At 17.5% G+C, this 24,531-nt stretch overlaps 7 protein-coding genes across 7 annotated transcripts; 4 read left to right on the top strand and 3 right to left on the bottom strand.

Annotated features, from left to right (window-relative positions):
* Nucleotides 1–1,588: 1,588 nt before the first annotated feature.
* On the top strand, nt 1,589–3,691 carry DH60 (DNA helicase 60, putative; the record flags this gene model as incomplete). Its single annotated transcript, XM_028674803.1, has 1 exon — nt 1,589–3,691. One exon carries the CDS (start codon nt 1,589–1,591, stop codon nt 3,689–3,691), a length of 2,103 nt encoding a protein of 700 aa, XP_028526397.1.
* A 1,174-nt stretch (nt 3,692–4,865) lies between these two features.
* On the top strand, nt 4,866–5,348 carry PGAL8A_00128100 (conserved Plasmodium protein, unknown function; the record flags this gene model as incomplete). The annotated part of the gene is made up of 1 exon (XM_028674802.1): nt 4,866–5,348. One exon carries the CDS (start codon nt 4,866–4,868, stop codon nt 5,346–5,348), a length of 483 nt encoding a protein of 160 aa, XP_028526396.1.
* Nucleotides 5,349–7,097: 1,749 nt separating this feature from the next.
* PGAL8A_00128000 (conserved Plasmodium protein, unknown function) lies at nt 7,098–8,483 on the top strand (the record flags this gene model as incomplete). Its single annotated transcript, XM_028674800.1, has 1 exon — nt 7,098–8,483. One exon carries the CDS (start codon nt 7,098–7,100, stop codon nt 8,481–8,483), a length of 1,386 nt encoding a protein of 461 aa, XP_028526395.1.
* A 1,082-nt stretch (nt 8,484–9,565) lies between these two features.
* ATX3 (ataxin-3, putative) lies at nt 9,566–11,463 on the bottom strand (the record flags this gene model as incomplete). The annotated part of the gene is made up of 6 exons (XM_028674799.1): nt 9,566–9,637; nt 9,728–9,782; nt 9,860–9,960; nt 10,097–10,207; nt 10,333–11,055; nt 11,383–11,463. 6 exons carry the CDS (start codon nt 11,461–11,463, stop codon nt 9,566–9,568), a joined length of 1,143 nt encoding a protein of 380 aa, XP_028526394.1.
* Nucleotides 11,464–14,374: 2,911 nt separating this feature from the next.
* On the bottom strand, nt 14,375–16,162 carry PGAL8A_00127800 (conserved Plasmodium protein, unknown function; the record flags this gene model as incomplete). The annotated part of the gene is made up of 1 exon (XM_028674798.1): nt 14,375–16,162. One exon carries the CDS (start codon nt 16,160–16,162, stop codon nt 14,375–14,377), a length of 1,788 nt encoding a protein of 595 aa, XP_028526393.1.
* Nucleotides 16,163–18,236: 2,074 nt separating this feature from the next.
* PCNA2 (proliferating cell nuclear antigen 2, putative) lies at nt 18,237–19,217 on the top strand (the record flags this gene model as incomplete). The annotated part of the gene is made up of 2 exons (XM_028674797.1): nt 18,237–18,415; nt 18,602–19,217. 2 exons carry the CDS (start codon nt 18,237–18,239, stop codon nt 19,215–19,217), a joined length of 795 nt encoding a protein of 264 aa, XP_028526392.1.
* A 1,303-nt stretch (nt 19,218–20,520) lies between these two features.
* On the bottom strand, nt 20,521–24,345 carry PGAL8A_00127600 (RAP protein, putative; the record flags this gene model as incomplete). Its single annotated transcript, XM_028674796.1, has 1 exon — nt 20,521–24,345. One exon carries the CDS (start codon nt 24,343–24,345, stop codon nt 20,521–20,523), a length of 3,825 nt encoding a protein of 1,274 aa, XP_028526391.1.
* Nucleotides 24,346–24,531: the final 186 nt, after the last annotated feature.

Raw genomic sequence — 24,531 nt, 5'->3', positions numbered from 1 at the left:
TTTTTTTTTTTTTTTTTTTTTTTTTTTTTTTTTTTTTTTTTTTTTTTTTTTTTTTTTTAACAGTAGCTTTTTTAGTAAATTTAAATGCTTTATATTTTAAGAGAAAGTTCATTTATTAAAAATTTTCTTTTTTTGGAATATTAATTTTTTTTTATTTACAAAATGTTATTCTTTAATTTAACTATTAGCAAAAGAGAATATTTACAGCTATAAGTATACATATTAAAAAAAAAAAAATAAAGTAAAAAATTTAGCTACTAATATATATATATATCTGAAAACAAAGTATGCATATAATAACTATATGTGAAATTTATATTAATTTAAAATAGTAGGTTATTCTAATATGATTAAAAACAGTATCTTTCTTTTAATGAATATAATACAAAACAAAGAAAAAAAAAAAGAAAAAAAAAAAAAAAAAAAATACCAATTAATAATTATTAGATTAATAATAAACATCTATAGTATAAAAAACATGTGTCAATATATATAATATTTTTAATATTTTTAAAAATAAGAAGTAAAAAAAAGTGTTTGCTGCCTAAAGTGTGAATTATTTATATAGCTTAGAAAATTTTAAAATTTCATTTAATCTTTCTTACATATTTTTATAAAGTAATTTCGTTTATATCCAAAAATAATTAAGGATAATTAGTTTTTTAAGTTTAATGTAAATATAATTAAGAAATTTTTAATGAACTATTTAAATAATTATTAAGTATAGATGTTTGTATCTTTAAATTTAGTTACAAACAATTCTCAAGGATAATAAAATGAATATAAAAGAAATATTAAATTGTAAAACATTAAAAAAAAAAAAATTATAAAAAAATTCATTTAACATAAAATTTACATTAATGATAATTAATAGATTAAAAATACTTTTTTCTTTTATAAAGATTTGTATTTCTCATTTAAATATTTTATCTATAACAGAAAATACATATGCACAATTATATACTTCTTTTTGTAAGCTATAAAATTTCTTATCATTAAAAAAAAAAAAAAAAAAAAAAAAAAAAAAAAAAAAAAATATATATAACTTTTATTATTTAAACGTATTTATAAAACATATATATTTATATCTATATATATATTTATACTTATATATATATATGTAAATTGAATTTTTTTTTTTAAGCACATATTAAATTTCGTTATTCATCATTAAAATTTTATAATTTGAAAAACATAATTTCTCTTTAATAGATATATTGTAAATTGTTTTAATTTTTAATAAACTTTAAGAACTTTGAAGAAAAAAAAAAAAAAAAAATTAAATAAATAAATTCTAAATGAAAATATAAATAAGGCAAACAATTTATAAAAAGAAAAAGAGAGAAAAGAAACATCTTTTTATATAATAGAAATATTAGAATTGTGAATTTCTCTTTTTTATTAAATTTTTCAAAATAAATATTTTTAAATGTTTATGAATATATGTAAATTTCTAAAAAACTATAAATATGTATAAATAGAATATACAAAATAATTCTTCTCAAAATTATTAACTGAAAATTAATTAAAAATTAAGGGTATTTTAGTTTTAACTTTTTTTTCTTTCTTATTTTTTTTGTCAAAAAATATGAGAAACATATTGAAGCTGAAGTCAATCAAATGTAGTACTAATGGGAAATATTTTTTTTCAAAGAATTTTTTATTCATAAAAAATAGATCGTCAAAATTTAATACTTCAATCAAAAAACTAGGAAACAATATAATTAATAATGAAGAAAATGTAATTAAAAATAGACAATCAGTAAGTAATATAATGAGCAAAAGTATATTTACTGAAAATAAAATTAAAAATGATATTAATGATGATTATCCTTTAAAAAACAATTTAAATGATGTAGATGAAAATTCTGATAATTATTTAAATGAAAATTTTGAAAATGATTTAAAAGAAGATTTTACTGGAAATACACAAGGAAGGAAAATTAATGAGTATGATAACATAAGTGATAATTTCAAAAATGATGATTTATTAGAAGAAAATTTTAATAGTGACAATTTAAATGAAAATTTTAAAAATTACAAAAATTTTGATAGAAATGAAATAAAAAAAAGTCACATTGGTGAAAATGGATTTATTAATAACAAAAATAGAAAGTACAATAATTATGAAAAAAATAGAAAAAGATATAACAATTCATATAAAGATGATGATGATCAAATATCAAATTATTCTAGAAATTTAAATAATTCTGATAGATATTCAAATTTAGGAAGTAATTTAAAAGATATTGAATGGAATAAGATAAAAGTTAATATAGAAAGAAAAAATTTATACAATAATAATAAATTAAAGAATTTATCAAATGAAGAATTGCAGAATGAACTAAAAAAAAATAATATATTTGTGAATAAAGATTTATCAATCAACAATTTTATTACGAAATTTTCTGATTTAAATTTTCATGAATCCATATTAAATTATTTAAATAGTAAATTTAATGAGCCAACAGCTATACAAAAAATTACATGGCCAATAGCTTTATCAGGAAAGGATTTGATTGGTGTTGCTGAAACGGGAAGTGGTAAAACTTTAGCATATGTTTTACCATGTCTTATGCATATAATGAAACACAAACAAATGGAGATAAACAAACAAAATTTAGATTCGAAGGAGAATGGAATAGAAGAAGAAAGAGAAGAATGTCATACTTCAGAGATCAATAAAAATGATGTAAATAATTATTTAGAAAATGATATGAAAAGTGAATATGAGGAAAATAACACCTACGGTTTAATATTATTGCCAACAAGAGAATTATGTATGCAAGTACTAGATGAGATAAAAATTTTTGAGAAAACTTTAAATTTAAAAAGTGTTGCAATATATGGAGGAGTACCAAAGTATTTTCAAATTAATAATTTAAAGAAGGGAGCAGATATAATTGTTGCTACACCAGGAAGACTTTTAGATTTTTTAGAAAATGGAATAATTAATTTATTAAAAAGTATTTATGTTGTTATTGATGAAGCGGATAGATTACTAGATATGGGTTTTGAGAAACAACTAAGAAAAATAATGACACAAGTTAATAGAAATAAACAATTATTATTTTTGACAGCCACATGGCCTGAACAAGTCAGGAAATTAGCTTATGACTTTTGTTCATATGACCCAATAAAAATTCAAATTGGTAAAAATGAACTGACAGCAAATAAAAATATTGAACAGAATGTAATTATTAGTCCATCAATTGATATGAAAAAAAAGTTACTAGATTGGTTAAAAGAAAATTATGAAAACAATAAAATATTAATATTTTGTGATACGAAAAGAAATTGTGATAATTTATGTAAAGAATTACGATATCATCAATACAATGCATTATCCATTCATGGTGATAAGCAGCAAAGAGAGAGAGATAGAATATTAAATAATTACAAAAGTGATAGATGCAATATATTAGTTGCAACTGATGTAGCTTCAAGAGGATTAGATATTAAAAATATTTCCATTGTTATTAATTATGATGTTCCAAATACCATAGAAGATTATATACATAGAATTGGAAGAACTGGAAGGGCTGGAAAAAAGGGAAAATCAATTTTATTTTTTTCTTATGATTATTACGTACCTCAAAAACTAAAGTTCGCAAAAGAACTAATTAAATTATTAAATAAAACTAATCAACCAATACCCAATCAACTGAAAGAAATAGCATATTCTCGATAAAGACATATAATAAAATTAAAACAAAACTTTTTAAAGTGGTAAATTATAATAACAAAAAGACAACATATATAAAAAAAAAAAAAAAAAAAAAAAAAATTAAAATTTTTAAATAAATATATAATAATTCTATTTAATATGTTTCGTACATTGTTCTTATTCGTTATATATTTATATCCACTTTTATTTTTTTTTTCATTTCCTATTTTAAATAAATATAATGAAATTTTTTTTTTCTTTTTAATTTTATATTTTGTTATTGTTTGTGCATGTACTTAAATTTATTTTTAATTTTAATTTTGCAAATAATTTATAAAAATTAATTTGTTTTTATATTTTTGTAATTTTAAAATTCTACTTTTAATTTCTTTTATTTAATTTTTAAAAATACCAAGTTCCAACATATTTAAGTTTAAAAATATTAAATATAAAAATTTTTAACATAAAATTAAGAAACATGTTACATTTTTTAAACAGTGAAATATATAATTCTAAACAAAATAAATTAAAAAAAAATATGTAAATATCGTATACATATGAAAATAATTTTAATTAGCTAACTTTTAAAATATTAATTTTTGTGTAATTTGTTTTAAATAAAAGAAAATTCATCTTTTTTTCTGAAGTTTATATTTTTAAAAATATATCTGTTACCAATGTAAAAGTTGTTTAAACATTTAAAAATATAAATTTTTTTTTTTTTTTTTCAAAATTAAAATGTGCATACTGCTTTTTAAAATTATATATTTTATTTGAATATTATTAAAATTGCAACTCGAAAAAAAATGACAGATTAATAAAAATAGATAAAATTTTTTTTTAAAATTTTAGTTTTATTAAAAAGGTTTTCTCATTTTCTTTTTTTTTCTTTTATTCTTTAACTGAATGTGTTGTAAAATAAAAAGGAAATTTCTCCTTTTTAGGAAATATTAATAAATATGTTAAAGAAGACAAAAAATTTCAAAATATATGAGGAATGAAGAATAATACATAAAAATAGTTCAAACTTCTGAGTAAAAAAATTTATCAAAAATATAATTTTATGTATAAATTTTTTAGTATAAAAAAAAAAAAAGAATAAAATTAAAAAATTAATTATAATAATAAGCTTAATATATATATATATATTTTTTATTTATTTTTAAAGATTGCATTTTTATTTTTTTTGAAAGCAAAAATGAATAAACTGGAACTTGATGCACAATGTTTAATTCGTGCACTAAAATATTTTTCTAAAGATAACAGTGCAACACTCTCTGAAAATGACTGCAAAAAAATTTTTAATAAAATCCTTTCTCAAGATTTAAATGATGAAAACATAAGGGAGATAATAAAAAATATAAAAGCAGATATAAAATGGAATAAACTTAATTATGTTGAAAATTTTATGTTAAGTCCTTCTATATTACATATATTAATAAATAAACAACTAAAAAAACATGAATTGGAAATTATATTTAAAGATTTCTTTAAATGTATACAAACAAATAATGTAATAAATACAAATGATTTAAAAAGATTTTTACGATTATGCAATATTAATATTTCACAAGATTCATTGTTATATTTATGTAAAGTTTATTTAAATTTAGAAGATGCAAATCAATCTGCAGATTACAATGCATTTGTTAATATGATGAAGAAGTATTTAACGTCGTAAAATAAAACTTTCTTCATATAAAATTTTCAGTTAATTTTACTGAGAAGCATATTTTCTAAATAAAGAAATTATATATAAATAAACTAAATTCTATTTTTAAGGATAAATTTAAATGTTTTATAATCCTTATTCTTATCATAATGACTATTATATTTTATAATTTTACTAATAATTTTCATAATTAGGACAACTGTTAATATATTCATACAAATACTTCATATAGCATTTTTATATTATTCCATACGTTTCCTATCTTTTTTTAGTAACATTAAATTCTTATAATGTTTCAATTTTTTGTTTATATAAAATAAACGAATGTATATTTTAATTATGCAAAATTTCAAAAAATGCTGATTTCAGTATCTTTTTTAGTAGTTTTTGTTTTACAATAAAAATAATATTTATAATAACTCTTAGTATATCTAATAATCATATCTTGCAAAATTTGAAAAAAATAAAACCATTTTATTATAAAATTTTTTATTTATAACATTTAATTAATATAAATGAAAAAATAAAATAAAAAAATAAATAGAATAATAAAAAATTATTATTCCTTTCTCAAAAAAGAAAAAAGATAAAAAAAGTGGAATATTTTTTAGGATTTATTGAAGCATGCAAAAAAAAAATAAGAGAAAAAAATAAAATATTTATTGAAAACATTGCTAAAAAAGAATATTGTATATTAAATATATATACATATATGTATATATATTAAACTTGTTTTATTAGATAAAAAATATTTGTTAATATTTTTAAGATATAAATATCAATACATATTCTTGGGTGCATATTTGAATATTATATCCTAAAATTTTAAAAAAACCATTGCGTTTACAAGTTCTAAAAAATTAGTATCGTCTAAAATTTTACAAAAAATAAATATATTCATTTAAATTTTTATTAAAAAGATGCGTTTTTGTACTTAAAATTTTTTTTATATTTTTTGAAATGCTTTATTCAGAATTTTATATAAATATCTAGAAAAGTAAAAATAATTATTTTAAAAAAAAAATAAAATATTATTGTAATACTAATTTTTTTTAATTTTTATTAATCTTTAAAAAATAATTTTATTGTTCTTTTTTTGAAAAATTGTTTTTAAATTTTTTCTAAATATTTTTAAAATTATTTATGCATTTTTTACAATAATGGTACTATTTTTCGCAACTCATGCAGTAACACAAAAATTCATTTTTTAAACATATAATCTATCCTAGAAATGCGATTTTTTAAATTTAATAAATTATATAAATTGTAAAAAGAATAAAAAAATATATAAAAATATTTAAAGAGTTTTAAAAATAAAAATATTAATATTTAATTTGTTATATTCATATAATTTTTAATTTTTCTCTTTTTTTTTTTTTTTTTTTTAAATTTTCAGTAATCTTAAGATATTTTAGTATCTATTATAGTTTTTCTATTATTAATTAAATATTTAATTTGATATATATATGTAAAAAACTATATATACGCATTATCGTATATATATAAAATTTTTTTATTTTTTTTAAATAATAGTATTATTAAACGTGTAAAATTTTAGTATTATTATTATTATTATATAGTATAAATATTTATTACAGATTTTAAATTTTTTTTGATAATTTCAATTAAATTATTTAAAAACATATATATGTGTATGTTATTAATTATAGATTTTATAAAGTATAAAAGTTGTATTTAAATTTTTTTTTTTTTTTTTTTAAAACCTTTTTTTTTCTCATTCATTTTTCAATTTTAAAGATGAAATCAGTTAAGCATACTGTTGTTTTATTATTATTTTTAAATTTTGTATTGAATATTTTAGCAAAAGAATATAATATAAGAACCGATAAAAGAAAATTTTTTCAAGGTCCACGAAATAGTTTAATAAATTTTCTTGCGAAAAAGAAAGGCTATGATACAAATGGATGGATAGATATATCACTTCTTGATGGAAATTTTAATAGCATAGATATAAAAGTACATAATGATAAAGTTATATGTAATGAAGGAAATAAGATACTTGAAGTATCTGTAGAAAAGCAAACATTAATACAGCAAACAGGTAGTGCAACATATAATGAGGTATTATTTAGTCATATTCAATTAGCTCAAAGTTCTCGTTTTGTTAACCCCTTACCTGTTATGAAAAGTAACAATTATTCCAATGCAGTTGATCCAAAAATCGTTTTACCAGCTAATTTTGAAGGTTATGTTGTCTGTGAAAAAAAAGATTCAAATGCCTTATTAATACCAAAAAATTTTGAGACTGTAGAATTTATTGCACCACCATGGAGTGTTAGAGTAAGTATTGATGTTTTTAGAAATCCAATTTCTCAGTATGGTAGACAATTTAGAGTTACAATAATAGATAATGTAAATATTTTAATGAATAACCAATCTTCTTTCATATGGCCAATTCCATTTGAATCTTTTTCTGAAGTATATGATTTTCATTTAGCAGTTAGAGATAGTAAAGAAGGTCGTTTCTGTATTTTAGAAAGAGATTTGGAAACTTTTGAACTTAATTTAAGTTGCAGTAGTTGGAAAAGAACTTACAAACTTTCTCTTGTAAATACATATTTTCTTGCAGGATTCCTTGGTATGAATACCATTCAAGGAATATCTTATCCATTTTTAAAATCTAAGAAAATTTCATATTATGAAGAACCAAGAGGAGGAGATGTCTTTAAAATTTTACTAGATGATGAAAGTAAAAATCCTGATGGAACTAATGTTTATGTAGATAATGGTTATGAACAAAATAGAAAAGCAAGAAGATGGATCGGAGCTTTAAGTAATATAATATATCTAGGTACTGTTGCTTTAACAAATGCCATATATGGTACTATCAAATTTATCAATATAAGAAGAAATTTAGATAGATTTAATCGTGAATTTGAAGAAGCACCTTTATATTACCCATGGAAACTTCAATATCCAGAAGATTATTACACACCAAATAATGTTGAAGTAAATGAGACACAAAAATCTGAATCAGCAAGCGTAACAGATTCAGAAGAAAAAGTTGATGATTCACCAGTACCCGAAGAAATTCCTGAGAAAGAACAAACTGAAGATGAAAATCTTCAAAATCCAACAATTCTAAAACAAGTAGAACAAATTATTGTAGATAATGACAGTTAAATGAGTGGATACTTTTCATATTTATAGAAGTGATCATTTTAATGTTCTTAGTATTTTTTATATTTTTTATATATTAGTATAAAAAATTTTCTTTTTTTGTATATATATATATATATATATTTTTTATTAATTTTTTTTTTATATTCTCTTTTAATTTTTTACATATGCATTTATATATTTTGTATACATAGAAATAGTAAAGCATAGGAATCATCCAATTTTTAAAAAAAAAAATATGTCAATAGATTATATATTGATATTTTATATTAGTACATGTGATGTTTTTATTTGGAAAATAAGTTTTCACACTTGCATTTATATAGTGTTATAATTGTTTAATTTTTAATAATTTTTTATGTTCTCCAATAAAGTAATTTACTCCTTTTAATTTTTGTGAACCATTATATCTTTTTAAATTTTATATTAAAAGAAGAATAAGCAGAAAATGCTTTTCAAAAAAAAAAAAAAAAGTTTACCTAAATTTATTTTATGAAAAGAAATTTCACTTTAATAAAAAAGAGAAATTTTTTTTCAATTAATTTTTCTCATAAAAAGAAAAAGAAGCACTTTATAAAACTGATTGATGTCCTAATACTATTTCTCTCATATAATTTATTAGCACATTTAAATGTAGATTTTTTTTTTTTTTTGGAAAACAGTAGTTTAAATAATAAATGAAATTTTTTCTGAAAAAAATTGAGAAATAATGTTGTAATCAATATTCAATTCTGTTTTTAAAAATGTTAAACAAAAATAGAAACTAGTAAAAAAAAAAAAAAAAGTAATAAAATAAAAAAATATTCATATACATAAAAAAAAAATAGTATATTAAAAGGAATTATTTCTTATTTTAACTGATTAAATGAATATGACGAATAAAATATTCTAACTTTTATCATAAAGTTAAAAAGTAGAATCTGTTTTTTTTTTTTTTTTTTTTTTTAATTTGTTATAAACATGTGCTTCTCTATGGCGGTACTTTCATTTCATTATTTTATTTTTAATTTTTTTTTTTTTTTTATCATTTTGCACCATGTAAATTATTAAAGGTAAATAAGTATGTTAATTTATTTTTAAGTTCATTAGGATATCATAAATGTTTCTTCTTTTTCAAAATTCAAATCTTTCAAAGTTTTGTCATTAACCATTTCTATCTGAAAAGTGAAAGGAATTTCAGAAAAAAAAAAAAAAAAAAAATTTAGAAGTATGAAATGTATAAAAAAATATAGAAAAATTAATTTTACTTTATCTCCCAATTGTAATTCTATTGAACCATTTTGGTACTTTCTAAATTTTCTTCTAAGAAAAATTATACGAGAAAAATTTTGTTTATTATTATTAAGTAATTATTTTATATTTCATATATATATGGATACCTTGGGTAAATTTGAAAAAGATAATAATTACTTCTAAAGAGTAAAGAAGAACAAATGTCTTGATTTTTTGCGGATTCATATTCTATCCAATAAAAGATATCCTATATATACAAATAAACATACATATTTGTGATATAACAAAATAAAATAAGTACTTTTCATTTTATATTTAAATAAAAATATATATATTTTTTTTTTTTTTTTTTTTTTTTTTCTGTTTAATGCTTTTAAGCATACTCCTAAAGTTTTTGTAACACTGAATTTCTTCTGAATTTTTTTATTGGACAATTTAACCATAATATTGATACAATTTTCATCGGAAGTTTCTTCAAGTGGAGGTGGCAAATTCTGTACAATAAGTAAAACAGAAAAATATTAGAATATAATTAAATAAATTACAAAGCAATAAAAATGTTATATGTTGAATTAAAACATCTTTTACATATCTCTTTATGTATATTTTCAATATAAACCTTAAAATATTCTTCCATGGACAATTTTAAAGCTATTTTTAAATCATCATCTTCTTCCATGTTATTAGAATTAATTACATTTATTTCGTCATTTAATTTTTTTCCTCCATTTTCTGGCCACCTAAATTTTTGACTTTTATTTAAGTGTGAAAACGAAGAATTTTTTTCTGATCTGTTCATATGAAATTTATCCTCTGATATAAAGCCATCAGATATAAAAGATATTTCGGATATCTCACTTGTAGGTATATAAAATTGATTTGGATTTTTTGCTTCAAAATTTATATCTGGCTTTGGTAAAGATATATATGGATTTATATTTTGAACGGAAAATATATGATATTTTTTAATAACATCATTAAAATAAAACTTTAAATTCATGTCTTTAATAAATAAAGGAGCACTTTTTAAACTGTCTAATACATACCATGTATTATAAATCTTACGTATGCTAAACCAATGCTGTTCTAAATTACATATATAACCAATATCTTGGTGATTACTAGAAATTATTTTAATCAAATCTTCTTCTAAAACATTCTTTAATAATATATTTTTCCTTTTTAAGCATTCTATTAAAACGGAAATATTTATAAAACCATCTTCTAATACATTCGATGAGTTATTTCTTACTAATTCATTAGAACATTTAAAAAATTCTTTTTCTTTATCATCGAGTTCTCTTCCTATTTCTGCTAATGTATCTTCACTATAATATGGGCCCTTTATTTTTTTGTATATTTATAAAAAAATAAAATGAAACAAAATATAAAATATATATTTGATATTAAAATAAATTAAATATATAGAATAATAAAAAAAAAAAAAAAAATGAATATGTGAAATTTACTCTATTTATATATATATATATATATATTTATATATATACATATCACTTTTTATTTTAAGAATTATTCATTTATATTTATTTAATAGAGCATATTTTTACACCATTATTTGTTATATTTCTTATATATTATTATTAAACTATTATATATTTATTTAATTTTATATTATTTTATGAAATATATAATTTTTTTTTTTAATTACTTGAAGAATACTATTTATGCAATGAAGGCCGCACATACGGTCATTACCTTGTTTTTCCCAATAAACATATTTTTTGCTCATTTTAAAATTTTTTTTTATAATTTTTGTTATAAAATCATTACTTTTTCAAATAAATAAATAAATTATAATCTTTTATAAGGAAAATCGTGTTATTAATCTATTCATCTTAATACAGTGGAATGCTTTCAGGTGGAGAAAAAAATTATTAAATTTTTATGAATATAAAAAAATAAAAAATTACTAATATTTAGTTTAATTGAAAAATTTTAACTATGTGATATATGTGTTTTTTAAAATTAATAAGAATTTAAAATCAAAATAACCGAGAAAAAAAAAATTTTTTTTATTAATTTTAACAAAGAAATTGTTAAAGAAGGAATAGCTTAATAAATTTAATAAGTATATTAAAAAAAAAATAAAAAAATAAAAACTAAAATAATAAAGAAACATAAAAAAAGAGTGTAAATAGGTAAAAAAAATAGTTAAATTTAACAAAAGAAAACTAGTTTTTAATATTAAAATATGAAATTTTTTTACTATTATACGTTTAATAAAAATATTAGGACATGAAGTTGTTATACATAGAATTATGTATAAAAGTCGATGAAATATTTTTAAGAAAAATTTTCCATTCAATTGTTTGTATAATTCAATATAAAAAAAGCTTTAAATCATTTTTTCTATCAGTGAGTTTATTCTTTAGTGCGTTTTTGCATTTTTAAACATCAAATTCTTTCATTTCTTCATTTTTAATTATTTCATATCTAAAAATAAAAATCGAATAAAAAAATGTTTTTTTTTTTTTTATACATTTATATAGAAAAAAAAATTATGGTTGGTTTTTTTTTTTTTAAATATTAAAAACAATAAATGTCTTTTTGAATAAAAAAAAAAAAAAAATTAAGTGATGCAAATGTTTATATTCTCAAATACGAAAATTGAAGTAAACAACTTTATATAAAAAATAATAAAAAGAATTTGTCTTTAATAAATATAAAATTTATAGATTTTCTGTATTATTTTTTAAAATTATTTCTTACTTTACTTTCTGATCTTCTCTTAAACAAATATAGAAAATTAAAATAGAAAAAATTAAATTTACTAAAAAGAAAATTAAGAAGGCAACTGGTTTGTCGTCCATTTTAGTTTCACTAGATAAAATATCACTACTTATCATCACCATTAGTATATTATTAGATAATTATCATATTAATTTTTTAAAATTTATATATATCTGTATAATGTCAAAATATCTATAATAATTTTAAGAAAACAAAAATATGTATTGTATATCTTCAAAAATTAATTGGAATAATAAAGACAAATGAATTCATATAAAAAAATAAATGAAGATATTAGAAATGAAATAAGTATAATAAAAATATTATAATAAATAAATATGTCATATAAATTCTTTATAATGTTTTTATTATGTAAAAATAATTTTAAAAGAAATATTATATATGAGCATTACATTATATTTCTTAATTTTATTAATTATTAGATTGAAAAAAAATTAATTTATACACGGAAACATATGAAACAAATAAATAAATATAATTTAGTACACAAAATTAATTTTTAACACTCTATATTGGCAAAAAAAAAAAAAAAAAAAAAAAAAAAAATTAAATAAAATAAAATAAATAAATAAATAAATAAATAAATAAAAAAATAAAATAAAATAAAATAAAATAAACAATTTTTAATGCAGAAAAAAAGTAAAAATGTTATAATTTTAGAGTTTTTATTTAAAATATATTGAAATACAAGAAGAAATTCAAAAATTATAAAAGAAAATTAGAATATTTTTTATTTGTAAATTTGTCTAATATTTTTTAATGTTTTTATATATTATAATTGTAAAATTGTAACTTTAACATAATTTATGTAATAAAAGAAAAAATAGATTAATAAATAATAACAAGGAACAAATGAAAATTAGAAATCCATTTTAAAAAAATTTAGTAATAAAAATATAAATATTAGATTATCAGTTAAATTATAATATTTCAAAAATTTATTTATGGATTCCTTTTTTTTTTTTTTTTTTTATCATAAATTAAACATTTATGTTAATACATTTGTATCGTTTCATTTAAGATGGAAGAAATATGGTAGCTAAGCAAAACAAATTATAAACAACTCCTTTTAATAGTAACATATATATTGAAAAAAAAAAAAAAAAAAAAAAAAAAAAAAAAAAGCTTGTCATCTAATTCTTTTTTATCTTTTTTTAAATAAAATTTGTTTTGAAGAACTAAAAAAAATTTGCTTAGTACATTAATTACAAAATAACGAATACTGTTTCGCTAGGATACTTACAGTAAGGTTAATCTTTAATATATAAAAAAAAATTGCTCTTTTAAATAATGTATGTTTCTAATGATACAATATTTAATTTTAGAAATGATTTATATTTCATAATTTATAAATATTTCATATCATTTTATTTTCCTTTAATATTTTTTTAATATATTCTAAAATAATTTATTATATTAATAAGGTGTATAACAAACTTTTAAAAATTCAAATATTTATAATTTTAATTTTTAATATGAATTAAAGAAAAAATAGACAAATTTTTCTTAACATATTCAAAATTTTAAATATATTTAAAAGATTTAATAAACAAAAAAAAAAAAAAAAAGGAAAAAAACTATAACAATATAACAAGACAAGGAAATAAATTAGATAATAAAAAATAAAAATTTTCATATTTTTTTTAAAATAATAAACATTTAAACAGATAAAAAAAATTTACCTTTTTAATAAATTAACAAAAATGTAAATGTTATCATTAAAAGTTGGTAAAAATAATTTCTAAATTAAAATAGATAATATTAAATATTTTTATATAAATTAAAAAATTTATATTATTTTATATACTACCTGAAGTATTGCATTTTATACAATAGCATATATTACTACACACATATATATATATATATTCTATATTTATAAATAATAATTAGGATAAAAAATGTAAGGGTATAATTGCTAATCCACTTTTATTTTTTGTTCTTGTCCAAGTACCGTGTTTCATTTCATTACCAACAGCAATAAATAAATATTTATAATTATGTGAAAATGAAAATTTATTTATAGTACCATAAATCTGAACAGTCAGAATTTTATTAACATTTCCAGCTATTTTGTTAATATTTTTGTACTCCCAAAAATGAACATATCCATCATAAGATCCAGAAATAAATATATTCGTAAAAGGAATACTTATAAGAGCTGTTATAGAATATGCACTGTGTGCATTTTTTTGTATGCAAATAGGTTTTTTATATGAAGATGTAAAAATATAAATATGACCAGAAAATGTTCCAGCAATAAATATTTTATTATTAAGTGTACAACAAGATTCAATAATTTCATAATTTATACTATACAAAATATGATTATCATTTTTTGTATTCCATATACGTAATGTATAATCGCTAGAGCTAGTTACTAATTTATTTTGACTTATGGAATTCATACTCAAAATATTATTGGTATGACCTAAATAGGTATTTATACATTTATCAAAAAAACGTAAGTCCCATAATTTAATTGTTTTATCATATGATGATGTAAAAAAATTATGATCAATATGTAATTCTTCAGTAGTGTCATTACATCCAATTATTCCACTTATGATATTTTTATGACCAACATTTGAATTTATACATTCCTTTTTTATCCTATTATCCCATACATTTATTAAATTATCAGAACCAACAGATATAAAAAAAGAATTAAATTTATGACAATAAATATCCATAACACTCTTAAAATGATTTATACCTTTATTCCCAAATTTTGTATAAGAACTTGAACATCCTTTATAGATGTGAACCTTTTCTCCTTTAATTAAATCCCATTCTATAATACAAGCATCTTTTCCACCAGTATAAATTGTACTAATTGATGTATTTTCAAATATTTTTGGTTCAATAATTATTTCTTTATGATCTACATTATTGTCGTTATAATTAATATTATCATGCCAACTAAAAGAATAATTCTCAGTATTATTATTATCATGTTCGTAAAATTTTCCATTATTGTATCCTTTATATTTATTATTACTATATGTATAATCGTACTGATCTAAAAAGGATAAATTATAATCGGGACATGCAACACAAGTAACACTTTTCTTGTGTCCACGAAAAAATATGACATTTTCATCAATTTTATTATTCAAGGTGTCAACGTTTTTTGTATCTTTTTTATTGATATTTAATGATTTCGTAGATAATACTTCATCATAAAATATTTTTACTTTATTTCCTAAATTTAAAATAGACTTGACACTTTTGGATTTTTCTTTTTCCATTAGCATTTTACTTATTATTTTTTTTTTTTCTTCATTTTCATCAGAAGAAAGATCATTACTTAATTTACTTAATTTTTGTTCATCATCACTATTTACTGATGACTCTGAAGAATTATCTCTATCTGAACTTTGAACACCTAAATCTTTTAAATATTTTTTAGCTAAATATATTTTTCTCTCCTCTGGATTGTTAAAAATATCATCATTTTCGTCGTCATTAGAATTATTATTATCATTTACATCATCATCACTTATATTATCATTTATTTTTTTTTTTTTATGTAAAAGAGCCAAATTATTGTCATTTGATTCTGCTGATGATAATATATCATCTGATTCTATTTCAGAATCATTATTATTTTTTGTATGATTAATATTGTTATTTCTGTTTTTTTTTAAAGTTTTTTTTCTTTTATGAAATTTCATTTTAATAGAATTTTACCTTTCAAATAATATATATATGTAAATTGCAAAACATGTATATAGACTTAGTTGTTTTGATTTCTCAACGTAGAAAAAAATAAACTTACAAAAAATAAGCAAAAATTATAAAATATGCAAAAAAATACTGATATTCTTTAAAATTTTACTTCTAAAATGAAAATATATTTTTTTTTTTTTTTTATTTATTTGATTATTATTGATATAATATAATATTATTTAAATTATTTAATATTTAATTAAAAATCGATATAATTAATTACAAGTTGTTTAATTATTTTTTTTTCATTTTAAAAAATTGTTTTAATTCAAATTGTTTTTTCTGAAATTGTAAATTTTCTTAATATATAATTTCAGAAATTCGATGTATTATATAAATTAAAATGATTTAAAAATTTATCATTCTTTTCATAATTTAATGACCTAAATTATTTTATTTAATTCTCTATTTAAATATATACATATATATTTTTTTTTTGATTTTTTTTTTTTGCAATTCTTGTTTAAAAAAAAAAAATGAAAGAAGCAAATTCAATGAATTAAGGAAAAAATGGATTTGATAAAAAGTAAAATTATTAAAAGTTGATTACATCATATAAGATATTTCATATTTATTGATTTTATTAATATAATTTTAACATATTTAAATTTTAAAATGTTTATATTACTATATTTAAATTAATATAATTATCTTGTTATTTATTTTATTTTTAATCTCTTACAAATGATATATAATTAAAAACTATTAAAATTTTTATAAATTAAATAAAATAAATTTTAAAGGAAATTAGTATTATAAAAAAATTTTCATATCCTTTATTATAAAATTAATGTTTTTATTTCTTATTTGTTAAATTTCCTTTTTTATATTCATTTATTGTTTAAAAGAAAAAAATATGTTATCATATAACACAATTATGAAAATTAAAAATGTTGATGTATTATACATTTACTGAAGAAATTATGAGATTTATTTCAGGGAATATTATTTATATTTAATTCATAACTTCTATTTAAATATATTCTTCATAATGTTTATTATTCAGACAAATTTTTTTTTATTTTATCTCTTTAATTTTTTTAAAATTATAAAAACCATAAAGCTTTTTAAAAATACAAAATTTTTATAATAATAAGTATTGTCTTAACAAGGAATAAAAATTTCACTGAAAATTATCAATTTTTTTATATTTTCTCGTTAGACCTCATTTTTTTTTACTTTTGTTCACATTATTCTAATTTTTAAATTATTTATATAAATGAACATATGGAAATATAATAATAAAATAAAAAATAATTACAATAATTAAAAATTTCAAATTTATTATACCTAATGATAACATATTCTTCCGAAGACTTAATAGAATTTATCGTATCTTAATTTCTGCTTTATAATTTTTTATTTTTATATATCGCTTAATATAATTATTTCTATATAAAAAATTATCTATTCTTAGACATATTTTTAAAAAAATAATAACGAAATGTTTGAGAAATCAGTATAAATATTATTATAAGTAAATATATACATCTATGCAAATATAAAAATAAAAGGTATATTAAAAAAAAAAAAAAAAAAAAAATAATAAAATAAAATCTTTTTTTTAGCTTATTTGAATATTAAAATAATTATATGCTTATTAAAATTTTTTTTTTTCATTTTATATTTTTATTTATCATATATAAAAATTAGGTATTTAAGAGCTTTTTATACTCTTAACAAATATTAGTGAAATAAACCATCTGTATTTTCATTTTCCATATGAATTTTTTTTTATATATTTTCTAAAAATATATACTTTGTTTTATTTTTTTTTTTTAATAAATATTTAAAATAATTTCATTTTGTATATTTTTTTTTTTTTTTTTAAATTACATGTATTTTTTTTTTTCTGTAAATTTATTTTAAAAAAAAATTTATATATTCTAATATATTCTTATGAAACCCTTATACCCTTTTAAAATCAAAATCCTTTTAAATTAGTCTTTAATACTTAAAAAAAAAAAAAAAAAGAACTAATAAAATAGTTTAAAACTCTCACTATAATTTATAGCAAAAATGTTTGAATGCAGAATAGATGGACAATTTTTTAAGAAATTATTTGAAACATTAAAAGATATATGTACAGAAGTGAACTTAGAATGTGATGAGAATGGAATTAAAATGCAATCAATGGATTGCAGTCATGTATCATTAGTTGATTTAAATATTGTATCAGACTTTTTTCAACATTACAGGTTTATTGTTTTTAAAAAATATAGTATCATTAAAGATATTAAATTTATTAAGATTATATATTTATATTGATATAATCATATATATTTATGCTGTATAATTTTTTGCATTGGAATGTAAAATTGTGTTATTGTCATTCTATTTCTATTTAATGAATTTTTTTTTTTTTTTTTTTTTTTTTTTATTAGATGTGATAAAAATTGTGTTCTTGGCATAAGTATAAATTTTATGTTAAAAATATTATCTGTAATAAAAGAAAAGTCAACTGTGTTTTTGTTTAAAGAAGATAATGAAAATGATGCTGTCTTAAATATTGGAATAATAGATGAAGAAGAACAATCGAGTTCAGACGATTCATTAGAAATCCAAGTTAAATTAATTAATGCACAAAAGGAACATCTAGAAATACCTCAATCTGAATATCATTGCCAATGTACAATGAAGTCAAAAAAATTTCAAGAATTCACAAAATATTTAAATTCAATTGGGGATAATGTATCCATATCAATGAAAAAAGATACTATGATTTTAAGTACAACAGGATCTGATATAAAAGTAACAAAACAATTTACAAATGATATGACAGACGTATCAATAACTTGTACTAAATCTGTCTCACAAGAATTTGCCACAAGATATTTAGTGATGTTTTCAAGAGCTTCATCTTTATCCGATGAAGTTTTAATATCCCTATCACCAAATATACCAATATCAATTAAATTTAATTTTAAACAACAAATAGCAGACTTACAAGAAAATTCTCATTTAACTTTCTTCTTAGCACCAAAAATCGGAGACTATTAAAAAAAAAAAAATAAATAAAATAATAAATAATTAAATAAAATAGAATAATAAATCTACTTTTTTTTATTTTATTTAATCATTAAAAGAAAGAAAAAATGTTATTTTATTTCAAATTAATAATAAAAAAAAGAACATTTATTTATGAAAAAAGGAAAGGTAAAAAACTTTATATATTTTCTATAGTACTTATGATTAATTATTTTATAGATTTCATAATTATCTTTTAGAATTATTCTTTATCAGAAACAAATAATTATATATATATATATATATATATATATATATATATATATATATACAAAATTTTGGTATCAGAAATATATAAAATATGTTTTTATAATTTAATTTACAACTTTCTTATTTTTATATACTTTCTTTTTTTAATATTTGTCAAATATTTAATTATATTTTTATATTTAGATAATTTAAATTCTTATATAATCACATATTCAAATGTATTTTTATATTCAAAAAAAAAAAAAAAAAAAAAAAAAAAAANAAAAAAAAAAAAAAAAAAAAAAAAAAAGAATTTTTTTTTTCGTATTCAAGTAGAATAAATATTAAAAATATATTGAATTTATTAGAAAAACGAAATAAAAAAAAAAAAAAAAAATTTATCTTTATAAAAAAATGTGTTTATTTTGTTAATGATTAAAAAAAAAAAAAGGCATGTAACGAAATGAAGTAAAAGAAAAATTAGTAAATTAACATTTGGAAAAATTTATATTTATATTTGATGTTGCAGGTAAAGGAAACATAATCTATAACTAGAAATATTGCATAAATATATAATTCTATTATTTCTTTAATAATAAGGACAAAAAAAATGATAATTTAATTCCAAATTTTTTAGGAATATATATAAAAAGAAAATAATACTTTTTTTCTTATTTAAAAATAAAATAAAATTGAAACAAAAAATATTTCAAATTATAAATGTAATAATATGATCATGTATTTTAATTACAATATATTAAAAGATTGTGTGTGTATTAATTAAAAAAAAAAAAAAAAAAAAAAAAAAATGAATTCAAATCAATTAAAATTATGATTTAAAAAATAAATAATAAAATTATATTAATAGGACATTTTAAATATAATAAAATAATTTTATAAATTACCAAGAAGAATATTTTTTAGCTATTGAGATAAAATTATTTTCATATAATTTTTTATATTATAAAAAAAAAAAAATATATATATATATATATATAAATATACATATAGAACTTTTAATTATGGAAATAAAATAATTATGTATGTAATTAATATAATCTATTAGTTTAAATTTTGTTAGATTTTATTAATTTTCATCATCTTCACTATCGGATTCTTCATTTTTTAAAAATAAATTAGAAATATTTTTTTGATTTTTAGATGCATCATTTTTTTGACATGATATATTATAATTATACTGAATTTTTGCACTTTCTCTAAGTTTTTTCATAATATTTTGTTGGTGTTTATTTCTATTCTTTATTTGATTTAAAAAAATAGTTTCTTCACTAATTTTATAGTACTCAGGTAAAGTATTATCGTTTATTTTGTCTGTGTTTATATTTTCAATATTTACATTTTCTTCACAATACATATTCTTATCTAATATGTTATTATTTACTGATACTTTTGAATAATAACTTTCTTTCTGTTTATTATTATTAATAAAATGAATAAAGTCTTTTATGCAAATATCTTCTTTACTTATTTCTAATATATATTTCAATATATGTATACAATATAATAATTTTTTTTTAAAATTAAAACATTGATTCCATTCTTGATATGGTATATGTATTATATTCCATCCAAATTTTTTTAAAATAAAATCTTTTATAATTGAGTTAAGAGTTCTACTAAAACTTTCTTTGTAAAAATGAGATATGCCATCTACTTCTATTAAAATATTTTTGTTCAATAATTTCTCAATTACTACATTTTTATTTTCATTTTCCTTTTTAATTACTAATTCTTTTTCTAATCTTTTACTTTTATAAATTACATTATCACTATTATCACTTGAATTATTTTCTAAACTATTCACATCAAACATTTTTTTTTTATTTTGTAAAAAATCAACTACAATATCTAACTGATATGGGCCGAATTGAACTTCACTTCTATGACTTATTCCGACTAAATTCAAAAACTTCGAAATATTTCTATGTGTTTTTGATGATAATATTATATAGTCATCTATGTTTAATTTAACACTTCTACATTTAAAAAAAAAGTTTTTCAAATAAATAGGAAACTGAAAATAATTAGAAAAAATTGCTCTTAAATATAAATCAACAATTTGTAATTGATACACACTAATCAAAGATATTTTCTGACGATATTTTTCATTCAAAATATATATTAAATTAAAAAATAAATTTAATTCATTTTTAAAAAGTTCTTCATTAATATCTATATTGTTATTAATTTTATTCGTATATTCAAATATATTATTCTTATTATCACAATTAGATGTGTTCTTATTATTTCTATTAATATAATTTGCACATTTCATATTTTCTCTATCAATTAAATTGTCAGATTTTTCATTAATAGGATAAATATTTTCTATTTGTATTTCACTCAATTTATTCTTTAATTTATTTGAATTATCTTCAATAGCAGGTTTTATATCAAAAGTTTTTTTTTTATTTAAAGAACTATCTTGCAAAGAATTTAAATGCAATATCTTCATGTGAAAATAATAAATAAAAGAAAATACAATATTTGTTAATTCTTTTTCATTAAATTCATGCATAAAATTTTGAATTTTTTGAAATATCAGATCATAAAAGGGTTTATGATAAAAACATAATTTAGTGAAAGAATTAAAAAATTGAGAAACATTTTTTGAATTAAATTCATAATTATTTAAAAGAATAATTTTATTAACTTTATATAAAAAAATTACATCTCTATATAAAAAATTTGATAAAGAATAGCAAGTCAATGATATATCAGATAAACTTAAATTATTAATGTTCATACTTAACATTTGAATTGATTTTTTAACAAATTTATAGGAATATATTTTTAATTTACTAAAAGAATATAATAATAACACTATCTGTAATGGTTGTAATGAATCTATTTTTTCAATACATTCTTTTAATAAAAATTGGTATATTTTTTTATCTTTAATTTCTAATTTTAGTAAACCATATATTATATTACTTAAGGATTGATTAGAAAGAACTTCATTACTTTTTTTTTTTTTCCTTATTATATAACTGATAAAATGAGAAAAATTTTTATAATGAATTTTTACTTTACCGTACGAATTTATAAATGTAGCCAAAGAAAAAAAATCAAAATTATTTTCAAAATTCATGTTAGTTTTCATAATAAGATTATTATTTCTACTTGGAATTACATCCGTGTTTTCTACAACCTCTATTTTTTGTTTTTTATTTTCTTTTTCATCTATTTTTATCAAATTGTTGCATTTTTTGTTTTTTTTGTTTATTTGATTAATTTTTTTTACTAATAATTTATATAAAATAATGTATACTTTATCATCATTTAATCCTATTTTACTAAATGAATATGCAAATTGTTGCAATGATAAAATATCAAAATCATAATTTAAAAATTTTGATCCTATAGTTGCACGGTATAAAAATTCATCTATAATATATGTAAATAATGTCTTATCTTTTCTATTTAATCTAACTAGTGAATTAGCTAAATTACTCATTTCTATATTTTTAAATTTTTGAATTTTCATTATTGATTCCTTCACAATTTTATCTAGTAACAACGTGTTATTTATTTGAATATGTGAATAGGCGTGAACTAAATTACTTAAAGATTGTGGAGAAAAATATGAAACATTATTTATTATAAACGGGATTAAACAGTTAAATGTTTCATTATCATAATATTCTAATTTTATTAATGAATTTAATATAATGGAAACATCTTTCGGTTTTAATATTTGTGATTCTAATAAATTGTCTTTTTCATTTATTTTTTCTTTATTATCTTTTAAGTTGATTTGTTGTGCGGTATAACTTTCTTCGTTTATTTCTGTTACTTCATCATCACATACATTTATTTTATTTGTAATTTGAATTCTTTTGCTAGATGAATCATTTAAATTATAAGTAATATTATTATTACTACATTTATTCAAATTAATATGGTTATCGTATTTATATTTATCTAAGTTGTTTGAATTACTAGCATAACTTGAATCATAACTATTATTTGAATTTTTAGAATATTCTATCTTTTTCTTAATTTTATCACATATTACTTTACATAATTTGTTATTTTTTTCTCCTATCTTCGAGAAGCTATTCAATATAATTGCTAGTTGATAAAATTGATAGTTGTTTATTTTTAAAATTACATTTTTTGTTACTACATTAGATATAATAGTATTTTGCTTATTCATTTTTACATAACTATAAAAAATTAATGTTATATCTTTTGGTGTATAATTCATTATGTTTTTTGATATATGAGGAATACATTTTTTATAAATTAAATCAGTATGCTCCTTTGTATCAATTTTAAAATAACAAAATATGGATATAATTTCTCTTATATTCCATGGCTTGCTATCATTTATATTATTCATAAATACTTCCGACAATTGTTTTATTAAATATGTCGGTTTTGATTTTGTAAAAACATAAATTTGAAATAATTTACTTATACTTGTTATATCAAAATTTTTATAAATCCTTTTTATTTGTTGATGCAATAATAAATTTAATTGCTTATCATTTTTTTTAATAATATTTAATGTTTTGTATATTTTTACAAATTCATATGGTAACAATGAACGAACATATTTTTTCGTGCATTCAAATAAATTGTCTACAAAATCATTTGGAAATTTACTTAATTCATTTTTATCTCTTATAATTTTATATATATTTAATATATCTTTTTTACTCTTTTGATTTAAATCATCCAAATCAAAAGGAATATTTTTATATTCTAATTTTATTGAATTTTTGTCAAATGGAATAACGGTTATTTTCCTATATCTTGTATTATTTGTGCAAAACTCTTTAACTAAATGATCAGCTGAATTTTTGATTCTCAATACAATTTTTTCTACATTTTTTTTTTTGCATCTATTAAAAAAATACACAGATTTAATATTTCTTTGTAACATCTTTTTTAAATATTCATTTTTTATTTCAAAATAATTAATATAAATTCTATTCCTTTAGAAATATATTTTTTATTTCTAATCTATTACAAAAAAAAAAGAAGAAAAGAAAAAAAAAAAAAATCTAAAAGATTTAACCTAGCATTTTGATATCTATTATGGCCAAATAAAAAAAAAAAAAAAAAAAAA

Source organism: Plasmodium gallinaceum (assembly GCF_900005855.1).
Source record: "Plasmodium gallinaceum strain 8A genome assembly, contig: PGAL8A_v1_64, whole genome shotgun sequence".
NCBI lineage: Eukaryota > Apicomplexa > Aconoidasida > Haemosporida > Plasmodiidae > Plasmodium > Plasmodium gallinaceum.
The sequence above is the reverse complement of the archived record's forward strand: the minus strand, read 5'-3'. Positions and strand labels throughout refer to the sequence as shown.